The sequence below is a fragment of the Pongo abelii genome, chromosome 10 (genome assembly GCF_028885655.2).
Source record: "Pongo abelii isolate AG06213 chromosome 10, NHGRI_mPonAbe1-v2.0_pri, whole genome shotgun sequence".
NCBI lineage: Eukaryota > Metazoa > Chordata > Mammalia > Primates > Hominidae > Pongo > Pongo abelii.
The window spans coordinates 22,520,107-22,538,504 of NC_071995.2; the positions used below are offsets into that span (position 1 = coordinate 22,520,107).

The 18,398-nt window shown below is 35.5% G+C and overlaps 1 protein-coding gene across 5 annotated transcripts in view; it reads right to left on the reverse strand.

The window, feature by feature from the left end:
- SLCO1A2 (solute carrier organic anion transporter family member 1A2) overlaps nt 1-18,398 on the reverse strand; it is a 150,684-nt gene that overhangs the window by 21,873 nt on the left and 110,413 nt on the right. For all 5 annotated transcript variants that reach the window (XM_063712063.1, XM_054526942.2, XM_024257159.3 and 2 more), the window contains 8 exons: nt 15,979-16,085; nt 13,533-13,679; nt 10,294-10,392; nt 9,471-9,692; nt 6,745-6,909; nt 4,972-5,167; nt 3,323-3,488; nt 1,557-1,729 (listed from right to left, as the gene is read on the reverse strand). In XM_063712063.1, coding sequence (XP_063568133.1) covers nt 1,557-1,729; nt 3,323-3,488; nt 4,972-5,167; nt 6,745-6,909; nt 9,471-9,692; nt 10,294-10,392; nt 13,533-13,679; nt 15,979-16,085 — 1,275 coding nt within the window. The remainder of the gene's footprint in view (nt 1-1,556; nt 1,730-3,322; nt 3,489-4,971; nt 5,168-6,744; nt 6,910-9,470; nt 9,693-10,293; nt 10,393-13,532; nt 13,680-15,978; nt 16,086-18,398) is intronic.

Consider the following 18,398-nt stretch of genomic DNA (forward strand, 5'->3'; position numbering starts at 1 on the left):
CTATGATTTTGGAAAACAACTTTATTATTTGGAGAAAAATAACACTGGATATCTATGTCCCTTAAACCACATATAAAAATAGATTCGAGATGGCTTAAAAAACTATATGCAAAAGGTAATGCTGGAAAGCTAGGGGAGAATAAAATTTAAGGGAATATTTTTATAAGTTAGAAAGGTGGAAGCAATTTTAAAAATGTGACTTCTCTTCCAAATACACAAACACTAAGACAAGGAAATTGTTAGATTTTAGTACAACAAAATTTAGGATTTCATTTCATAAATGGCACTGTAAAAGTTAAAAGAAAGAAGACAAAGTGAAGATAATTGTATCATATAAACAGTATTACATTAATATCTGTAATTTACATAGTAATCATCAAATTCATCAAGAAAAACATAGGATGCAGGAAATATAATGAGTAAAATGGGTAAAATAAATTGAATAAGCATCATGAATAACTTTTAGCTAAAAAGTTGTTTGAAGAGATGCTTAAGCTCAGTATGAGCTATCATTAGTATTTTACACCCATTGGATTAGTCAACATCACAAAGTTAGATAATTCCAACTGTCATGCAGTGCTGATATAAAAATTACTCTAAATAGGACTGGTGAATTTATCTATGCATCTACCTTATGAACCAGAACAAGACTTAATACCACACCACCATTGGTGTGAATATAAAAACATATATACAAAAAATTTTAATATTTTACAAAGGAAATGCATATTTAATGACATCTATCTGTCATATTTAAGTGAGCAGCTATGGTGACTGGAAGTAGGCAATTGAATAGAAATAAATAAATAAATGAAGTAAAATAAGAGAGAATCCTTGCACTGGCCTTTGATGATAATGTGTTATGACTTGAGCATTGTGATTAACTTAACTCTACTTTTGAGTTCCAAAAGAAGAAGAAAAAGAGAAAAAATGCAAACTATGTTCAGGATTGTTTACTAGGCACAAAGAGTGGTGTAGTTGAAATATTTATGTAATATACCTAAATTTGAAAACTAGCTCTGCAATTTCCTAGTTTTAGAAAGTCTTTCAACATTGATGTCTCACCGCAGCCTTGTAAGAGAGCCAACTATTTATTATTATGCCCATTATTATTAAAGAAAAATGGAGCTCAGAAAGATCAAGTGACCTTAGCGAGATGGGGGCTTCTGACAGCTTTGCACTGCTGTCCTATAGGTTGAACCCTAGGAAATGGCTGCTAGGCACCCATTCTTTACCTATCAAAATGGCCATTTTATATGGCCTGCCCTGAGATATAAATGTGTCTCTTTTGTCACAAAATGAAAGGTCCACTCATTTAGCTCTAAGAAATAAGGAAGAAAAATAGGGAAGAATAGGAGTGAAATGTCAGCAGATGAACCATGTGCATTGCTAACTTTAAAATTTTGTGAAATTCAACAATGCTTAATACAAAGCCTTAATAAATGGTACGTTAGAGCACTGAGTTCTTAGATACTGAGTCCTGAGTGGCTTTCTTAGAACAAGCTACCTTAATAAATGACCCCAAAAAAATCTAAATAAAGAAAATAATTTTGTACCTCAAGAGAACCATATATCCAGGTATGGCAGCCAAAGAATAAATGAAACTGCTCATTGCTGACAAGATTAGGAAGTACTGGAGCATCATGGAACAGTCAGGTCCTTTGTCACACAGCCCAAGTACTGCAGATGAATTTCCTGATGTTTGAATACAGCTGCAATTTTGGAACACCTGCCAAAAAAGAACATATTATACTAAGAAAGAAAAATCTTGAACACAAATTTTAAACATTTTCTACACAGCCAGTTGGATCAAGATGGAGACTGCTTGTTCCCTTTACTCCATCTCCATTATGATGTCTCTCAAGATTACAGCATATAACAAAACTGGAAGGGTGATTTCAGAAAAGTGGTATATTTTTCTAAATATGAATAGTAAATTTGTAATAACTAATAAGCTACCCTAAAGACACACTTTTTATTATTTTATTTATTTATTTATTTATTTTGAAACAGAGACTCACCCTGTCGCCCAGGCTGGAGTGCAGTGGTGTGATCTCGGCTCACTGCAACCTCTGCCTCCCAGGTTCAAGTGATTCTACTGCCCCAGCCTCCGGGGTAGCTGGGACTACAGGCGCCTGCCACCATGCCCAGCTAAATTTTGTATTTTTAGTAGAGATGGATTTCACCATGTTGGCCAACTGGTTTCGAACTCCTGACCTCAGATGATCCACCAGTCTCTGCCTTCCAAAGTGCTGGGATTACTAGGTGTGAGACACTGCGCCCAGCCAATACACTTTTTAAAACAGTGTTTTGATACAACACTACATTGGACAAACAAAATCTGTTTCAGAGTGCTCAATTGAAATATTTAGATGCTTACAAATAAACAAAGCTTTGCCTCAAAAAGAAATAGTTTATTTCGGCAGGGCACAGTGGCTTATGCCTGTAATCCCAGCACTTTGCGGGGCCGAGGCAGGCGGATCACAAGGTCAGGAGTTCAAGACCAGCCTGACCAACATGGTGAAACCCCGTCTCTACTAAAAATACAAAAATCACCCGGGCATGGTGGCATTTGCCTGTAATCCTAGCTACTCAGGAGGCTGAGGCAGGAGAATCGCTTGAACCTGGGAGGTGGAGGTTGCAGTGAGCCAAGATCGTGCCACTGCACTCCAGCCTAGGCGACAAAGTGAGACTCCATCTCAAAAAAAGGAAAAGAAAAGAAATAGTTTATTTCAAAAACAGAATGGTCAACCTTTTTTGAATTGTTACATGTTTCCAGGTCTTAATAAGAATCAAAATTTATAGTTTACTTGGATCACCAACCAACATTATATTAATATTACAATTGTTGTTATATTATATTGCGATATCTTAGAAGCAAGAGAACATTCCTAATTCTAAATTCTCAAAGAACTGTCAGAATGTGAAAAACACAGAAAGCACATCCATACATATACACAGGAAAAAAATATATATATATATATAGCAAAGCAATTAGCTGGACAATTGAGATCAAAACCGCCAACTTTATTTCAATGATAAAAATTTTTTAGTCCAGAGTATTTACAACCCTAATTATTTGAGTAATAATATAAACTTCTTGGAAATTTCAGATCACTGTTCAGATGCTATGAAGGTTTCACATAAGATCTGGGAAATAAAAGGTAATCAAGTGACCATCTCAGAGTTATTTTTCCACATACAAAAAAACTAATTTGGTTTTGAGGAAACACTAATTTTACTTTTATTAAATATAGGCCCAGTTCATAGTTGGGAAGTACCAATGCAACTCAAAAAAGTTCTATCAAATAGGATGTCTTACCATGTTTATTCCCGTTCCAATGGATGTCTCACAACCAGCAAGACAAGCTGACAGATATGACAAGCCATTGTTTCCACACACAGGATCCCATATTTTAGATGGACAGTTGCAATCCACATTGCAATCAGCAAAGATGTTATTTTCCACATATAAATCTTGTGGAATTCTGAAGTGATTTAAAATAATACCATAATATTAAAAGAGGATTCAATCCTTTTTTTCTTCTTTTCATCTCAATCCCCAATTAGATTTCCTCTCCTCCCATGAATAGAAAGAGAAATCTTCCAATCATCAATGTGTGACCTGTTTACTATAGCTTTGGTATAAAAGAGACCTGTTTTGATGACCACATAGCCACTCTTTCAATGATTTATATCAGAAGAATAGATAGGCAATAAACAAGCATTAATTGAGCGCCTACCATGTGGAGTCATGTTTTCACATACTATTAGATCTCGAAAGATGAAGATGAACTAATCTCTGTGATTCATCCATTAGGTAGCAAATAGCAAGACAGGACTAGCATGAAGATAAAAATCTGCAAGTTCCATTTGTAATATAGATAATACATTTAGCTCCAGAAACATAGGTATTTGAATTAAAGAAATACATTCTACTAATATAAAAAGTGACCAGTGCTTGTAATATGATTGAAAGAGCACTTGCATAGCAGTTTAGAGACTGAATTCAGACTAGATCACAGTGCGACTTTCTACACATTCTGTCTGGGAATGAGCATCATTGGAGTTGGAGGCAATCTTTAAAATTTATTCCAATTTTAAAATCTGTTTCTATATTGATGTGATTGAAGAGATTTGAAATGAACTCTTTTTATCATTAAATCTCTCTGAATCTCAATTTCATCTGTAAAGTGGAGATAATAATGCTTATCTTAAATGAAGTTTATGAGTCTCAAATCAAATAGCATATATAAAATTATATTATGATTTTACATTTGAAATTATTTCAATCTAATAAACCTTGATAATTTTGAAAAAACCATTTTAGGATGTTCTTTATTTCATTTTAACTGATAGCTTGATTCTCAAAATACACCCTACAGGTGAATTCTTTTAACGTACATCACTATGGAAAATGTTTCAATAAAACCCAGATAACCTTCAAAATACAAAATATGAAACTATTCAATATTTTAGACATAGCAACACAAATGAAATATATGAATTACATATTAATTAATTTATCATGTATTATGATTCAGTTAGGCCAAACTTAAGCCCATTGTGGAAACATATAAAGGCCATTTTGACTGTACAATCACTCTTAGTTTTACTCAGTTACGGGAGTGTAAGATATATGGATAACATATTTTAATACAACCTAAAACTGTAGGTAGTTTCTTTCATAGGATAATGTCTACTCGGATATCACAAAGACAATCATGCACACACACATGCACATACAATCATAAATTCACTCACTCTGTGATATGTTCCCAACCTCATTAATAAGCCTAGAGCTTGGATAGATTGGCTTTTGATTGACAGATAGAGGAAAGATACAAGAAGAGCATGGATTACTACCATTAGCTCCAATAAGAAAATGATCTGATCATGCATTGCCATTGTAAAAAATATAATATTAACCATTTGTTGAAAGATTCTGACATTCATTAGAGAACAACATACCCTTCATAAGAGGTATTTATTCCAACAACTGGAGAATTTTCACAAGTCATGAGAAAAGATAAAAAATAGAGAAGATACTCAAGTAAGGATAACCAACATCCTATGTGGGCAGCTTGTTTGACAGTAATCTTGAACTTCTTCATAATTAAACCACCAATTATATATCCAATACATATTGGAGGTAAGTTATAAATACCTATAAATGCAAATAAAATATTATTTACAAAATGACTTACCAAAGGAACAAATATGTTATCACTTTTATGTAATATGCCTTACATAAGTAACTATTTAGGTCCAACTCATAGTGAAGAAGAATGATTTAATTTTATCCCCGCTTAGTTACACATTACCCACAGGGAGATTTTGAAATGCCCCCATAATGGGGAAGTATATTTTGGGAGAGTCTTGTTATTATATTATCATTCATTTAACTCATTGCAGTAGCTTGTGAATTTCTTATAGGCAGAGATCATGACAAAAATCTCTTTTCTTAGGATCCAGGTAGAAGTGGCAAGTCAAAATTGGCCAGTAATTTATTCATTTATTACCCTCTATCCTGTGTAATGAGAATATATATATACAATTTTTCAGTTACTTATCCTCACTTTGGTTGTGAAGAATTAGACTCCTCTCAAAGTGCTTTTTCTTTTCTTTTTTTAGAGACAGAATCTTGCTCTATTGCCCAGGCTGGAGTGCAGTGATATGATCATAGCTGACTGGAGCCTCAACCTCCTGGGCTTAAGAGATGCTCCCACCTCAGCCCTCTAAGTAGCTGGGACTACAGGTGCCCAACACCACACATGGCTAATTTAAAAACAAAAATTGCAGAGAAAAAGTCTTGCTGTGTTGTCCAGGCTGGTCTTGAACTCCTGGCCTCAAGTGATCTTCACTCCTCAGCATCCCAAAGTGCTGGAATTAAAGGCATGAGCCACCACACCCAGTTCAAGGTACTTTAGAGAGTTACTTTGCTGAGCCTGTTGCTATCAGGTGTATTTACATTTCATGTCTTGCGCTACTGGCCAACACTCTTCCTCTCTCAACCCTTCCCAATAAGAGAAAAAAAAGAATAGAAAAAGGAGAAGGTAGCCCTAGGTTCCATCTATACAATGTGAGCATCTGGCTCCCTGAATCATATTATTGAGAGAGCTTGTTGAAAATCCATTCCAGAGCCCCACGCCCTAGAGTCTGATTCAGTATGTCTGAGGGGGAACCCCAGGTATTTGAAGCTTTCACAAGCACTTTAGGTAGTGTGGATACAAGTAGCCTGGGATACTGACTTTTCACAACAGCGGAAAGATCTCAGGAAAAATCCAAGTTAGGCTAAAACCACTGAGGTTAGTTTGGCTGCAGGAAAAGCCGAATGTGTGTGGCTGCAGAGACACCTAAAACCACTAGGGGGACCAAAAAATTAAATTAGGAGGAACATAGAATCCTTGAACTGGAACCAAACGAGTAAAATTTGGTAGTAAAATGCAGAATCCTATCTGAAAATATGTAATTTTTGCACTCCCAAATATTTGCATTAATATTATGAATTCACATTCTGACTTCAGAGAGAAGAAAATCAAGATATTTCTGACTTCTTCCCTTCCCTACCCTTTCTTTCTTTCTTTTTTTTTTTTTTTTTTGAGATTAGAAGGAAGAAATCCACCAGAGACAAAAAGTATCCTAAAAGACTTCAACCTAGGAGTTTGCTACACCCGCCATCACACTGTTCACCATTTCATGGGGGAAGAATTGTGCTAGTAAGGCAGAGAAAAACAAACATACCCATTAGAAAGATTGCATCTGAAGATGATATTCCATATTGCTGTTCTAGGTATTTAGGCATGAATGAGATCATGTTAACGAATGCATTGAACTGTATCACACTTACAAGTATGAAAAGCATATAAATTGTATTGCAGGAAAGACTTTTCATGAATGGTAGAAAATCTGAAACAAAAGAATGACAACTGTGTCAAAAGAACTTGGCTTTGCGTTTTGTGACTGGCTTTTCCTGAAACATCCACCTCCTCAACAAATTATGTCTTTTACTATTTTGTAATATGTATGTGCTTGCTAATTCTTTTTTCCCCTTGAAAGCTGAAGTCATAGCAATGTTTTGGTGGCTTCTGGAAGTCAGTGATGTAGCTGACTGGGTAGGGATCAGAACACAATAGTTTTGCCCTCAATAAGTCACTATTGAGTCTTAAAGATCAATAAGCAAAACTACAAAGTGACCAAAATATTGTCTACGTCCACAGCATTTTATTTCTAATCTTTTGTTCTTCTATTAATATATTCTTTTTTCTACAGCTCATTAGACTGAAAGATGCTTGTTCTGTTCTGTAAAGTCTGGAGGAAAATCAAGTTGATAAAGAAGATTTTACATAAATATTTATGTTATCACTCCCTGAACGTTTGAAATAAAGATATGTGGGAATTAATGAGATATGAATGTTCTCAAGTATCCGGAATTTTTTTTTGCTTCTTCAGAACAACAGTTTCAGTGGTTCTGCCATTGGTTCTCAGCAAGCTCTACCTGGAGATATTTTTTAAAATACCAACATCCAGGTCCCACCCTCAGAGATGCTGATTCATTTGGTACATTTTAAGGACTAAGTAAATGATTTAATCAAAAATGATTCCTATTAGAAAAAGCACAGAGCCAAATGTGTGGCTTGCCTCTAGTAATGTTTGGCCTCCCTCTAGTAATGTGTGGGCTGCCTCTGGTAATGTGTAGCCTGACTCTAGTAAATGTTCTTGGTCACACTGCTACCATTCAGGCTCAAGTTTTCACTTTTAATTTCCTTTCACTTTTCCTGTCCACATGTTCTCTGTCTTGACTTTCTTATTTTGCACAATCCTGGTTTGCTTAATAAACTGCTTACAATTCATTCTGGAACAAAATTTCAATAAATAATTTAGAAGAGGAGGACACACAGATTAATGCAAATAAATGAGTTATAATTGTAAAATTTATATTTATGAATAGGGTACCTGACAGGAGAGAGAGTTATTGTCGGGACTCTGAAGCTTTTTAAGTCACCCATGTTTGTTGACATCCATGTCCTAATAGATGAGTTTCAGTAGCACAAGTTTGTTTTCTACGTCTTGCAACAAGCTAAGCTCTTTCCTAATTTTGAAAATGGAACTGATCTTGCAGACCGCAAGAGGTCTATCAGTCCATAACAATCCTTTAAGAAGAGTTTTTAATATCATCAGAATGATTCTGAGAATTTGCAAGATTCTGAGTTGGCTCCTAATGACTGAAGATGTATCAAATTATGCTCAATTATGATTTAAGAGAATTTACAATTGTTAAGAAAAATTCTATGCAAATTGACATTGTAACTTATGGGTGATGCTAGAAACAACAATGACAACAATAAAAGTACTAACACTAATATCAGTATTAATAATAATGTGTGCTAGAATGTCTTTTACCTTCACACAACAATTCTATAGTAAGTACTATTATTATCCCCATTTGACAGAAAACAGACCCTCACCATCCGTCAAATAAACATTTTTAAGTTCCAATAGCCAGGCCACACATCCACACTAATTAAATCAGACCTTTTGGGAATACTACAGAACTTTCAGGCATCAATCATTTTTAAAATTTCCGAGGTGATTCCAATGTGCAGCCGAGTTTGAGCATCAGTGCTCTTGAGTACTAAATACTTAGGCTATCTTAGTTTAGTTTCCCATAGAAAAACCTTCTGTAAATTATACTTTGAGCTTTTATTGAGCTTCTGTACCAAAAAAAAAAAATGTTACATGCAATTTACCCTTTCATTTGCTGGAAAACCACTATGTGGCTCAATATTACGTGTATCATATATCATATGATCATTTTTAAATTTTTTTTACAATTTCTTCCTTGGAGAACTGCTTCTTTTTATAAATTATTATTCTTCCCTCTACCAAGTATAGAGAGGTGGGTCACCGATCATGTTTTTTTTTTTTTTTTCTGATTTAACTTCCAGGAAGCTCATCGTTAAACTAACACATTGGTTACAAAATTATACTACCTATTAAGATTAGAGTATACTTTTTCCTACTTTTGTTCTTAGCTTAAATTTCCTTGTTCATTTTGTTTCAATTCAACCTATGTTCTCTGTAAAATGGGTTTTTTGAGCAAATGTGACTATATATATATATATATATACATGATCCTCTTTCTCCTCTCTCTCTCATATATATGTGTGTGTGTACATATATATGTATATTATATATATATATGAAAGAGAGAGAGAGAGGAGAGTGCCAAGACTGACATAAAAGTTTACACAAATGCTGATCTGAAATATTTCAGCTTCCAAATTATAATATTTATTTTCAAGTAGTACCATAGGAAGAATCGGACTAGTTAGGTATTCTTGACTAGTGACTGTTGATGACAAATTGTCTCAACACAGCATAGCATATCATAGTGTTAGACTAAAATACAGACATATCTATATGAAATAAAAGGTCAATTTCATAGTATTTAAAATATGTATATTTGCCTTTAGTGATTCCATATTTTTCCTTCTTGACCTCTTCTCTTTGTTTGTCTTCATTTTCATTTTTAATGATGTCAGCATTATTCTCTAGTCCTTCCTTTGGAAGTGTTTTGGGTAAAAAGAAAAAAGGAATGGCAGTGAGCACGTTAACTCCTGCACAAATCAGAAAGCCAAACCACCATGCACCAACCCAACGAGTGTCAGTCGGAGTTATGGTCAGATCATCTGTAAAAAAATACACACGCTGTTATTAGCTTAAGTCAGTATTTTCTGTATGAACTATAGAAAATTATTAAAATTAGAATTATCGGGTCCTAACCAACTATAAAATTGGCTTATAATTCAGATGCTGATAAAATTTTTCTAATAATATGTGGTGTTATAATATTGTCTAGTAATAAATTAGGCTGGTTATCTGTCTATCATGTAAGGGATTTAAATGCAGGTATTAACTAAACAGCTACAAGTTCTATTTCATCATCAACGAATGATTGCTTAAAGTTCTATTTCATCATCAACAAATGATTGCTTAATTGAAATAAATTCAAACATATATGCTTAAATTTTGTAAAACCAAGAAATATAGTTGAAGTGCCCTAGAAATAGCATGTGATTCTGTGTCAGATTAGCATTTGATTTTGCTCTACTGCTTTCTGGTTTGGAATATTTGAAAAGTTATTTAAATTTCTCCCCTAGAGTTTCTCACTTTTAAAGTAGAGATCATTTATCAAATTGAAGGTCAAGTAAGGCCATGATTATATATGATAACATTCCTGAGATGCTTTGTATAGTCTAGACACTGTACAAATAGATTTTATTGAATTACCTGTGTTCACAGATCCAGTGTCAACATAAACATTTGCACAGAATGATGCCAGCAAAAGTCCAATCAAAGGACCAATAATAGCTCCTGTTTCTACAAGCCCTAAAAATAAATAAAAGTATAAGGTTATAGTACAGTTATATGCCCACATAAAGAGCTCTAGGTCTATGAAAAGCCTGAAGATTGAATATTTTTGCCTTGGATACTTTTGACTAGATATACAATTTATATGAAAGTTAAGCTTCATGTACATATAAATGATGGTTGTTTCTGTGAATGTTGAAAAAGAAGCCTCATAATTTGAAGACACTTTCCCCGGCCTCCAAATTCCCTTTCATGCTGGGTCACAGGTAGAGATTTGCTGTAGCAGCACAGGCAGTCCCAGCTGGGATCATGCCATCGACTAGGTCGTGATATAACCAAGGTCCTGTTAATTCATCCCACAGGCATGTTTTGGGAGGAATTCTAAAGCAATACCATCTTATAATGGATTTCTCATGGCTCATTCCTCAAAAAAGTTTCACTCTCAGATCTACAACTTGAAACTTCCTTCTGGCTATGTCCTCATTATTATTATATGCTACAAGTCTTTGATTTTATCATGTTCTCCTTCCTTTACTTCCACAGTTTTATTTTCCATGTCCATCAGTCCTATCTGTCTTCACTTGAATTCTTATCCATTAAAATTTCATCATCAGCTGTCTCATCACTTGTCTACAATTCAGAACCTATGCCGAACCCTCCCTGATCTCTGAAAATCCAGACACAAGCTTCTTCAACTTTCTTCCTGTTCACTTCAAAATTTGGCTTTGCCTATTATCTCTGCCTTCTCCATGGTTCTTGGAGAACCCACCCTATACACACTTAAGTTCTTGGTTCCAACCCCTTCTATCTTCTCTAAGGTTTTGCTCTACCAAACACTCCCTCTCTTGTGCGCGTTCAATTTCCCCGTAGCCAGTGATTCTACAAAATCTCAAATCCACCCTGCTTTCCCTCCTTTCACTATACTCTCTGCCTCTACTTCCTCACCTCTCACTCACTTTACTCAAATCCTTTTACGTTCTCCTCCAAATACTCTCAAGTAGCCCCAGTGATCTCTTTGTCACTAATTTAGTGTCCTTTTTTGGTCTTCATCTTCCCAGCTTTCTAGGTTATTTGACATTGCTGGCCAACTCCTCTTTTTACATTTCTTCCTAAGAGTTTCATTAAACTATACATGTATTGTTTCATTGTGTTCTTACGACTCTTCCTTCTTTGATTTTCCTTTCTCCTATTCTATTTACTAAGTAAAAGTCTTTCCCAGTATTTTATCCTAATATCTCTCAGTATATATATGTTCTTCCACAGCAACCTTATTTCTCCCTCTTGATTTCATTTATTACCTCTCCATTTTTTTTTTTTGAGATGGAGTTTCACTCTTATTGCTCAGGCTGGAGTGCTCACTGCAACCTCCACCTCCCGGGTTCAAGTGATTCTCCTGTCTCAGCCTACTGAGTAGCTGGGATTATAGGCACATGCCACCACACCTGGCTAATTTTTGTACTTTTAGTAGAAATGGGGTTTTATCATATTGGACAGGCTGGTCTCGAACTCCTGACCTCAGATTATCTGCCTGCCTCAGCCTCCTGAGTAGCTGGGATTACAGGCGCATACCACCACACTCAGCTAATTTTTGTATTTTTAGTAGAGACGGGGTTTCATCATATTGATCAGGCTGGTCTCGAACTCCTGACCTCAGGTGATTTGTCCACCTCGGCCTCCCAAAGTGCTGGGATTACAGGCATGAGCCACCACACCTGGTCAATTCTCCAACTTTTAACCTAGCTTTTATATCCTCTTCTAAACTCCAGAGCCATACATGGAACTGTTTTCTTGGTGTAGAGCTATTTGATTTATAGTTATTTGGTTATGGATACACACATGAACACACACTATATATGTATATACATATATATACACACTCTATATATAGTACTAATAATTATGTAGTTCTTTATTTACTAACCTTGTATGTACCACATCATCCTCATTTTAATATGTATAGAGATTATCACAGCTATATTTACATATAATACACCCTAGTATTTGTTGAATAAAGAAATAGACATCATAGCAAGGTGTTTGTTAATTTATTGTAGGAGAGTGTTTGCATTCTTTTAATATAAGTGTGTGAAGGAAGTTAAAAGGACTGAATAGAAAATCACTGAAAAAGATTATTGCAAAATTAATGAGTTGCCAAAATGTGTGAAAAGTCACTTGGGTTAATGATTCCTCAATATTTTCATCCATCTGGATTATGTGTAATCATTTCCATCTTCTCTCACCCTCTTTGACTTTTTTAGTTTTTAAAAGATATGCCTACATACATTAATGGCAAAATGTCCCTATACTAAACGTTATGAGTTTATGACCAACTATTGATAGAATAACAAAAAATATAAGCAAGTCATGCATAATAAATTAAGAATATTTCAGAGATTGGAAGGCAGCACAAGAAGGTGGGTGTTAAGTTGGCTATTGTTCCAGGTGACCTACATGGATTTTAAAATGGTAATTTCAAGAAACATAAACAAAAAGATGAAGATGCATTTGTGAAAAATATGAAGAAGCCTGACTATATGGAGAGATCATTAAGAAGAGAAACTATATAGAAACTAAGTAAGTGAATGTCATGCAGAGCCATGAGTAATAAGTGGACAGATCAGATTTAATAAATGAGGAGCTTATATGTGTCATAAATATAGTAGAGAAGACATGATTAAAACAATGCTTGAGAAAAATTATATTGCAAGAATGTTTCTTAAAAACTGAGAAAATAAAATACTGAAGAGAAAATAATTTAATAAAGAGAACCTAGAGACAAAGTAATGAGAACCTCAACAAAAACAGAGGTAGCGAAAATAGTGAGAAAGGTTTTGAATGCACGGAACATTTTAGAGAAAACATTTGCAAATCTCTTAACAGATTGGATGTAGTGCGGTGCCAAGCAAATGAAAGGGTCACCTCCGGGGGCACTAGACTTGTGGTATTTCCAATAGTAGAAAGTAGATTTATTAACAAAGTGGCTCACTGTCATTTAGCACATCTCATCTCTATTCAACAAACTTTTATGGAAGGCCAACTGTGCCAAGACACTCTACTCATCATTGTGGAAATCACTAAGACTACAAAAATATAACTAATTTCTAACCTCAAGGAACATATTGCCCTGAAAAGAAGCTAAGGTAGATTTTCAAACTTACCAATATATAAAGGAGAATTTTCAAATTTGGAAAAATCTTCTATATAGGAAATACCCAAAGGCAGGATGGGAGTTTCACCCATTCCACGTACAATATTGCCTACTAGGACGTACACCCACATTAATGATTTAACTTCCTTTGTACACTCTGCATTAAAAAAAAAAGACATGATGTTAGCGCTTTGACAATAAAATGTCAGTAATATTAATTCTATGTTTTCTGTAGGCATTTCACAGTTATATGACCATGGCCCCTTGTCAATGATTTATACTACTATTCCAGCAATGACTTCTCAGGGCACCCCTAGTGCATTTTCTGACAGTGGACTTGAGTATGTACAAGTGTAAGTGATATGCTGGAGCCAGTCCCTACTGAGTTGGGAGAGATAAGTATACACACCTCCCAACTCAGTGTTCAGTGACACCTCATTGGTAGTTTCATAGCAGTGTTACACTGCTATTGGCAAATATTAAAAATTGGCAAACATTAAAAATCAAAGAGATTCAGTTTCTCAGCAACTCCTGGACTCATTCAGCTGCTACAAGTGTTTCCCCATTCCTATCCAACTTTGGGGAGACAAAAATATCTTTCTCTAGAATTGGTACTATATTTATAAGATTTAAACAAAAGTTCACTAAAGTGTGAATTCTCTATAGCTCTAATTATTTCATAGAAACTAAAAATATTTAACTGGATAATCATCATAGGTTCTCTATAGAGCATGTTGTATACTGTAACCACCAAATAACTTTCAATACAGAAATCCCCCAATCCTTGGAGCCGCAGCTGCTTAGTAGAGTAACAAAGACTAGACCAAAGGGAATAGAAAGTGAGAAAGATAGGAAGATCTCTGAAGGATTCTGTCAATCTCTTTGCCATCTGTGTTCTAGGCCAAAATAGCTGGTAAGCTGTGAGGAAGCTCTGCGGAGTCCCGTTTTCAGGGAAGTGAAGGACAATGCACTCTCACCTCCTATAAATTGGCCAGGTGAGACTGTGAGGTCCTGACCACAGCTGGGTCCAGGAATTTCTTGTGAGTGCTATCTCTCCATTATTTCCAGTCAGAAAATAATAGTCTCTATTTCTAGGTATTCAGATTTTTTGTGTGATGCACAATGTGATTTGTGTCTAGAGATCACAGGCAAACTCTAGGCCTATTCTAGGGCAAAATTGAAAGCATCAATCCACCTTCCTAGAGATATGCCAGAATGGGAAGATTTTGCTATATCCACAATGAAGCCAACTAGCACCTGGGTCAGTCTTTGGCAATAGCCAGCTCAGGAAGAGAACACAGGCCACTGTTAATGTCACTGTTTTCCTTTGTTTCCCCCATGGGGGCTCTTTGGCTTCTTCTGAGACAGATATTTTTCAACTTTTTGAAACTGTTTTGGTTTCCTGACTCAATGATGGTCATGAAATTCCCACCCTTGTGGACTACTGCAATTTCCACGAACATGAATACAGAATAAAAATGTCCCCATAAAAATGTTGAGTCATCAGAGTCATCTCCAGACCAAGTATAACCAGAAGATTATACAAGTCTCTTAGCAGAAGGGACAGAAGGGGCAGAAGCCAGTGCCTAGGGCTACCAGAAGCTGAAAGAAGCACTGCTATTGTGTAGAATTTTAAAGCACTGTCTCCAGTAGAGGGGAAAAAAAAAAAAAAACCAGAAAGACAAGTTCCTAACTCAATAGAAAGGGAATAGAGTAATTCAGAACTATAGCGTACTTGCCTGTTTTCCCTGCTATTAAAGATCAGTGATAGAACACAAATCTCTTGAACTTTGTTTCTGTCTCTAGTTCCTATTTACATAATCATATACACCAAATCATCAGCATAAATCCATCCTTCTAAGACGTTTTCCTCTGTGGGATGAACTTGACAGTGGTCCTTGGATAGATGTCTTTGACACTTTTTTTGTCTCACTCTGTTGCCCAGGCTGGAGTGCAATGGCGCGATCTTGGATCACTGCAACCTCTGCTACCTGGGTTCAAGCAATTCTCCTGCCTTGGCCTCCTGAGTAGCTGGGATTACAGGTGCCCGCTACCATGCTTGGCTAATTTTTGTATTTTTTGATAGAGGTGGGGTTTCACCATGTTGGCCAGGCTGGTCTCGAACTCCTGACCTCAGGTGATCCATCCGTCTCAGCCTCCCAAAGTGCTGGGATTACAGGCGTGAGCCACTGCACCCGGCCCTTTGACTCATTTTTAAATAACATGTTAATAAATAAACAAGGAACTCTCAATAAATACATTCAAATACGAGAAAAATAACATTCTTTGTTATCAGCTATTCTTATTGCCCATTGTAACTCCTTTGGAAGTTCCTGGAGAGAGAGCATATCTTTGTTTATTTATCTAACTCAATCAATATCTCATTCAAGCCCCTCAACAGAAAGTGTTTAGTTACAAGTTCGCTGAACAAAAATCTATACAATGAAGTAGACAACCTGATGGATCCTGCGTTGGTCTTAAAATCTGGGTTCCATTTTCCATACACAAGAAACTGTTTGAGGACAAGTTGCCTGAAACTGAAACTGTAGATTCATATTCATATCTGTATAAACACAGGGAAAATGAGTTTATTTTAAGAAAGTAATGAGGACAATGTGGGCAATGTGCAGATTGTTACCTTCTGCTTCCCATACAACACAGTATCCAAATCCAGTAAAAATGGCTTTTCATCTTTGGCATCCAAGTTATCATAAGTTAATATCATCAAAAAACTTGCCACTTTCTGTAAATGTGCAACCTTTTTATGCTTAGCTTTCAATAATCTGCCTGTGGATGATCTATCTACCTTTAGATTATCAAATATCAACCTTCTTTGATTTTTAGGTTATCATTTCCTGGAAATAATTATTATAAGATAAGGAACACAAACTTTAAAAAATGTGACATTCAATAATGCATAATTAAGAAGATAAATGCTTTGGAAGGAATAACAACAAAACAAGCCTTCAACTTGGCATTCTCTAAAGTTTGCTCAGAAGAAGCAAAACCTCCAGTTTCTGAGAAACCCTACAATAATTCTTCCATGCGTTTCATAAACCCCTAAAAAAACCAAAATATTTGTCCATCATAATGAGAGGCCTTAAGAGAATCTCAATCACCATGACACATAATGTAATGACTTTTTCTCTTCTCATAAGAACAAATGGATTAATAAACTATGACCATTTAATTTAAGCAAATTACCACAAGATCCACATGCTTTTCCTCAGAAAGTAAATTACATGCTGTAAGACGGAAAAAAAAAAAGTATGTTCAAAGTATGTTCAGTGAAGTCTCTGTTTGTTAGAAATAATGCTGGATTGTTTTCTGTGTTTCTATTAGATAAGGTAGCCAGAAGAAAACTTGCCCTTCTGAGTTCCACAAAAGCTAGAGTGTTGTGCTCGGATGCCACTGATAGTCTTAATTTCTGTGCTATAGGATGTAATAAAAAGGCTCAAAATGCCTTCCCCTTAGAACAACTGCTCAGTGATGCCCAAAGAGTTTGGCTGTGAACTATAGACGAAGGCTTCTGTCTCCATACTCATAATCCTATGAGACATGACAACCTCAAGGAAATAACACCTTTGGCAGGTGGTAGAAAGAAATGTATACAGTAGCTGAATATTACTTGACATTGTTTTGGATAGGCTAAGAAATAAAAGAAAAGGAAAGACTCTGCTTAGAAACTCTGATCCCTTCAAAAATACTTTAAAAGAGAAAATATGTTTTGTTAATTTATCCAGTAAAAATCCAATAACTCAAAGTCTATTCATTCCCAAAGCATCAGCAAAATGATGGTAAATAGGTTTTCAAACAGAATGGGAAAAGGCATAATTCCACAAGGATAAAAAAAATAGGGAATTTTACAATAAAAGAGAGCTCAACAAGATTTTCAAAATGGAAAAGCAGGTAACTGAGTGGTCACTGAAATAGAAGATATGAGAAGTGCAACTGTAAGTGCCTGCAAGGAAGCAATGCTGCAAAGCCCAGGAACATTCAGGCAAGATACTTAAATGCAAAAGTGAGTATGATCCAAAACACAGAAGAGTGCAAACATTTTGGTTTAAAGTTTGTTTAAGAAACATTAAACTCCCAGAGACATCCCCTGCCACTCCAACTGAAAATGTCCATTGATTCCAGAGTCTGGAGAGGCACATTGAGCATAGAAAGGCAATACAAAAAAATTGGGGGTATTAAGTTAAAAAATCTACATATCTACATATTAAACAGGGAGATTCCAAATTCCATTTGGCTGGTAGCTAAGCTTCTACCTCCCAATGAACAGATTGAAGAATCCCTGTCTAGGATAACAGGTTATGTGCAATTCTGAGCCATCTGCGAAACAGCCAATCCCTGCGCAATGACTCTACAAAGAAGTCCTCCTTTAACGAAGTCCTACACATGTTTACAGAACTTCCAGCTGGCTTGTTGTTGTTGTTATTCCTCCCTCTTAAAAGTGAGTAGATAACAAATGACCACCAGATATATGACAGAAGTCTGTAACAGTAAAGACAGCTACAAACAAATAAAAAAACGGTACACTTGGAGGAGCCAAAGACCAAGAAGAAAGATGGACAAAATTTAGATGGGAAGAGATAATGTATTCTTGAAAGAATAATAAGATGTTCCTTAAAAAGGGACATTCAAAGAATAAGAGCCCTTGAAAATTAAAAATGTGGTAGCATAAGCTAGAAAGCCATTCAAAGGCATGGAAAATAAAGTTAAATCTCCCAGAAAGTAACAAGAAGTCAAGAGGACAAAAAATTAGGGATAAAAGATGAGAAAAACATAAGGTTAATACAGGATGTCCAATATTCAAGTAATAGAAGATCTAGAAGGAGAAAACAGTGTTATGAAAGAAGGTATAGCGGAGATA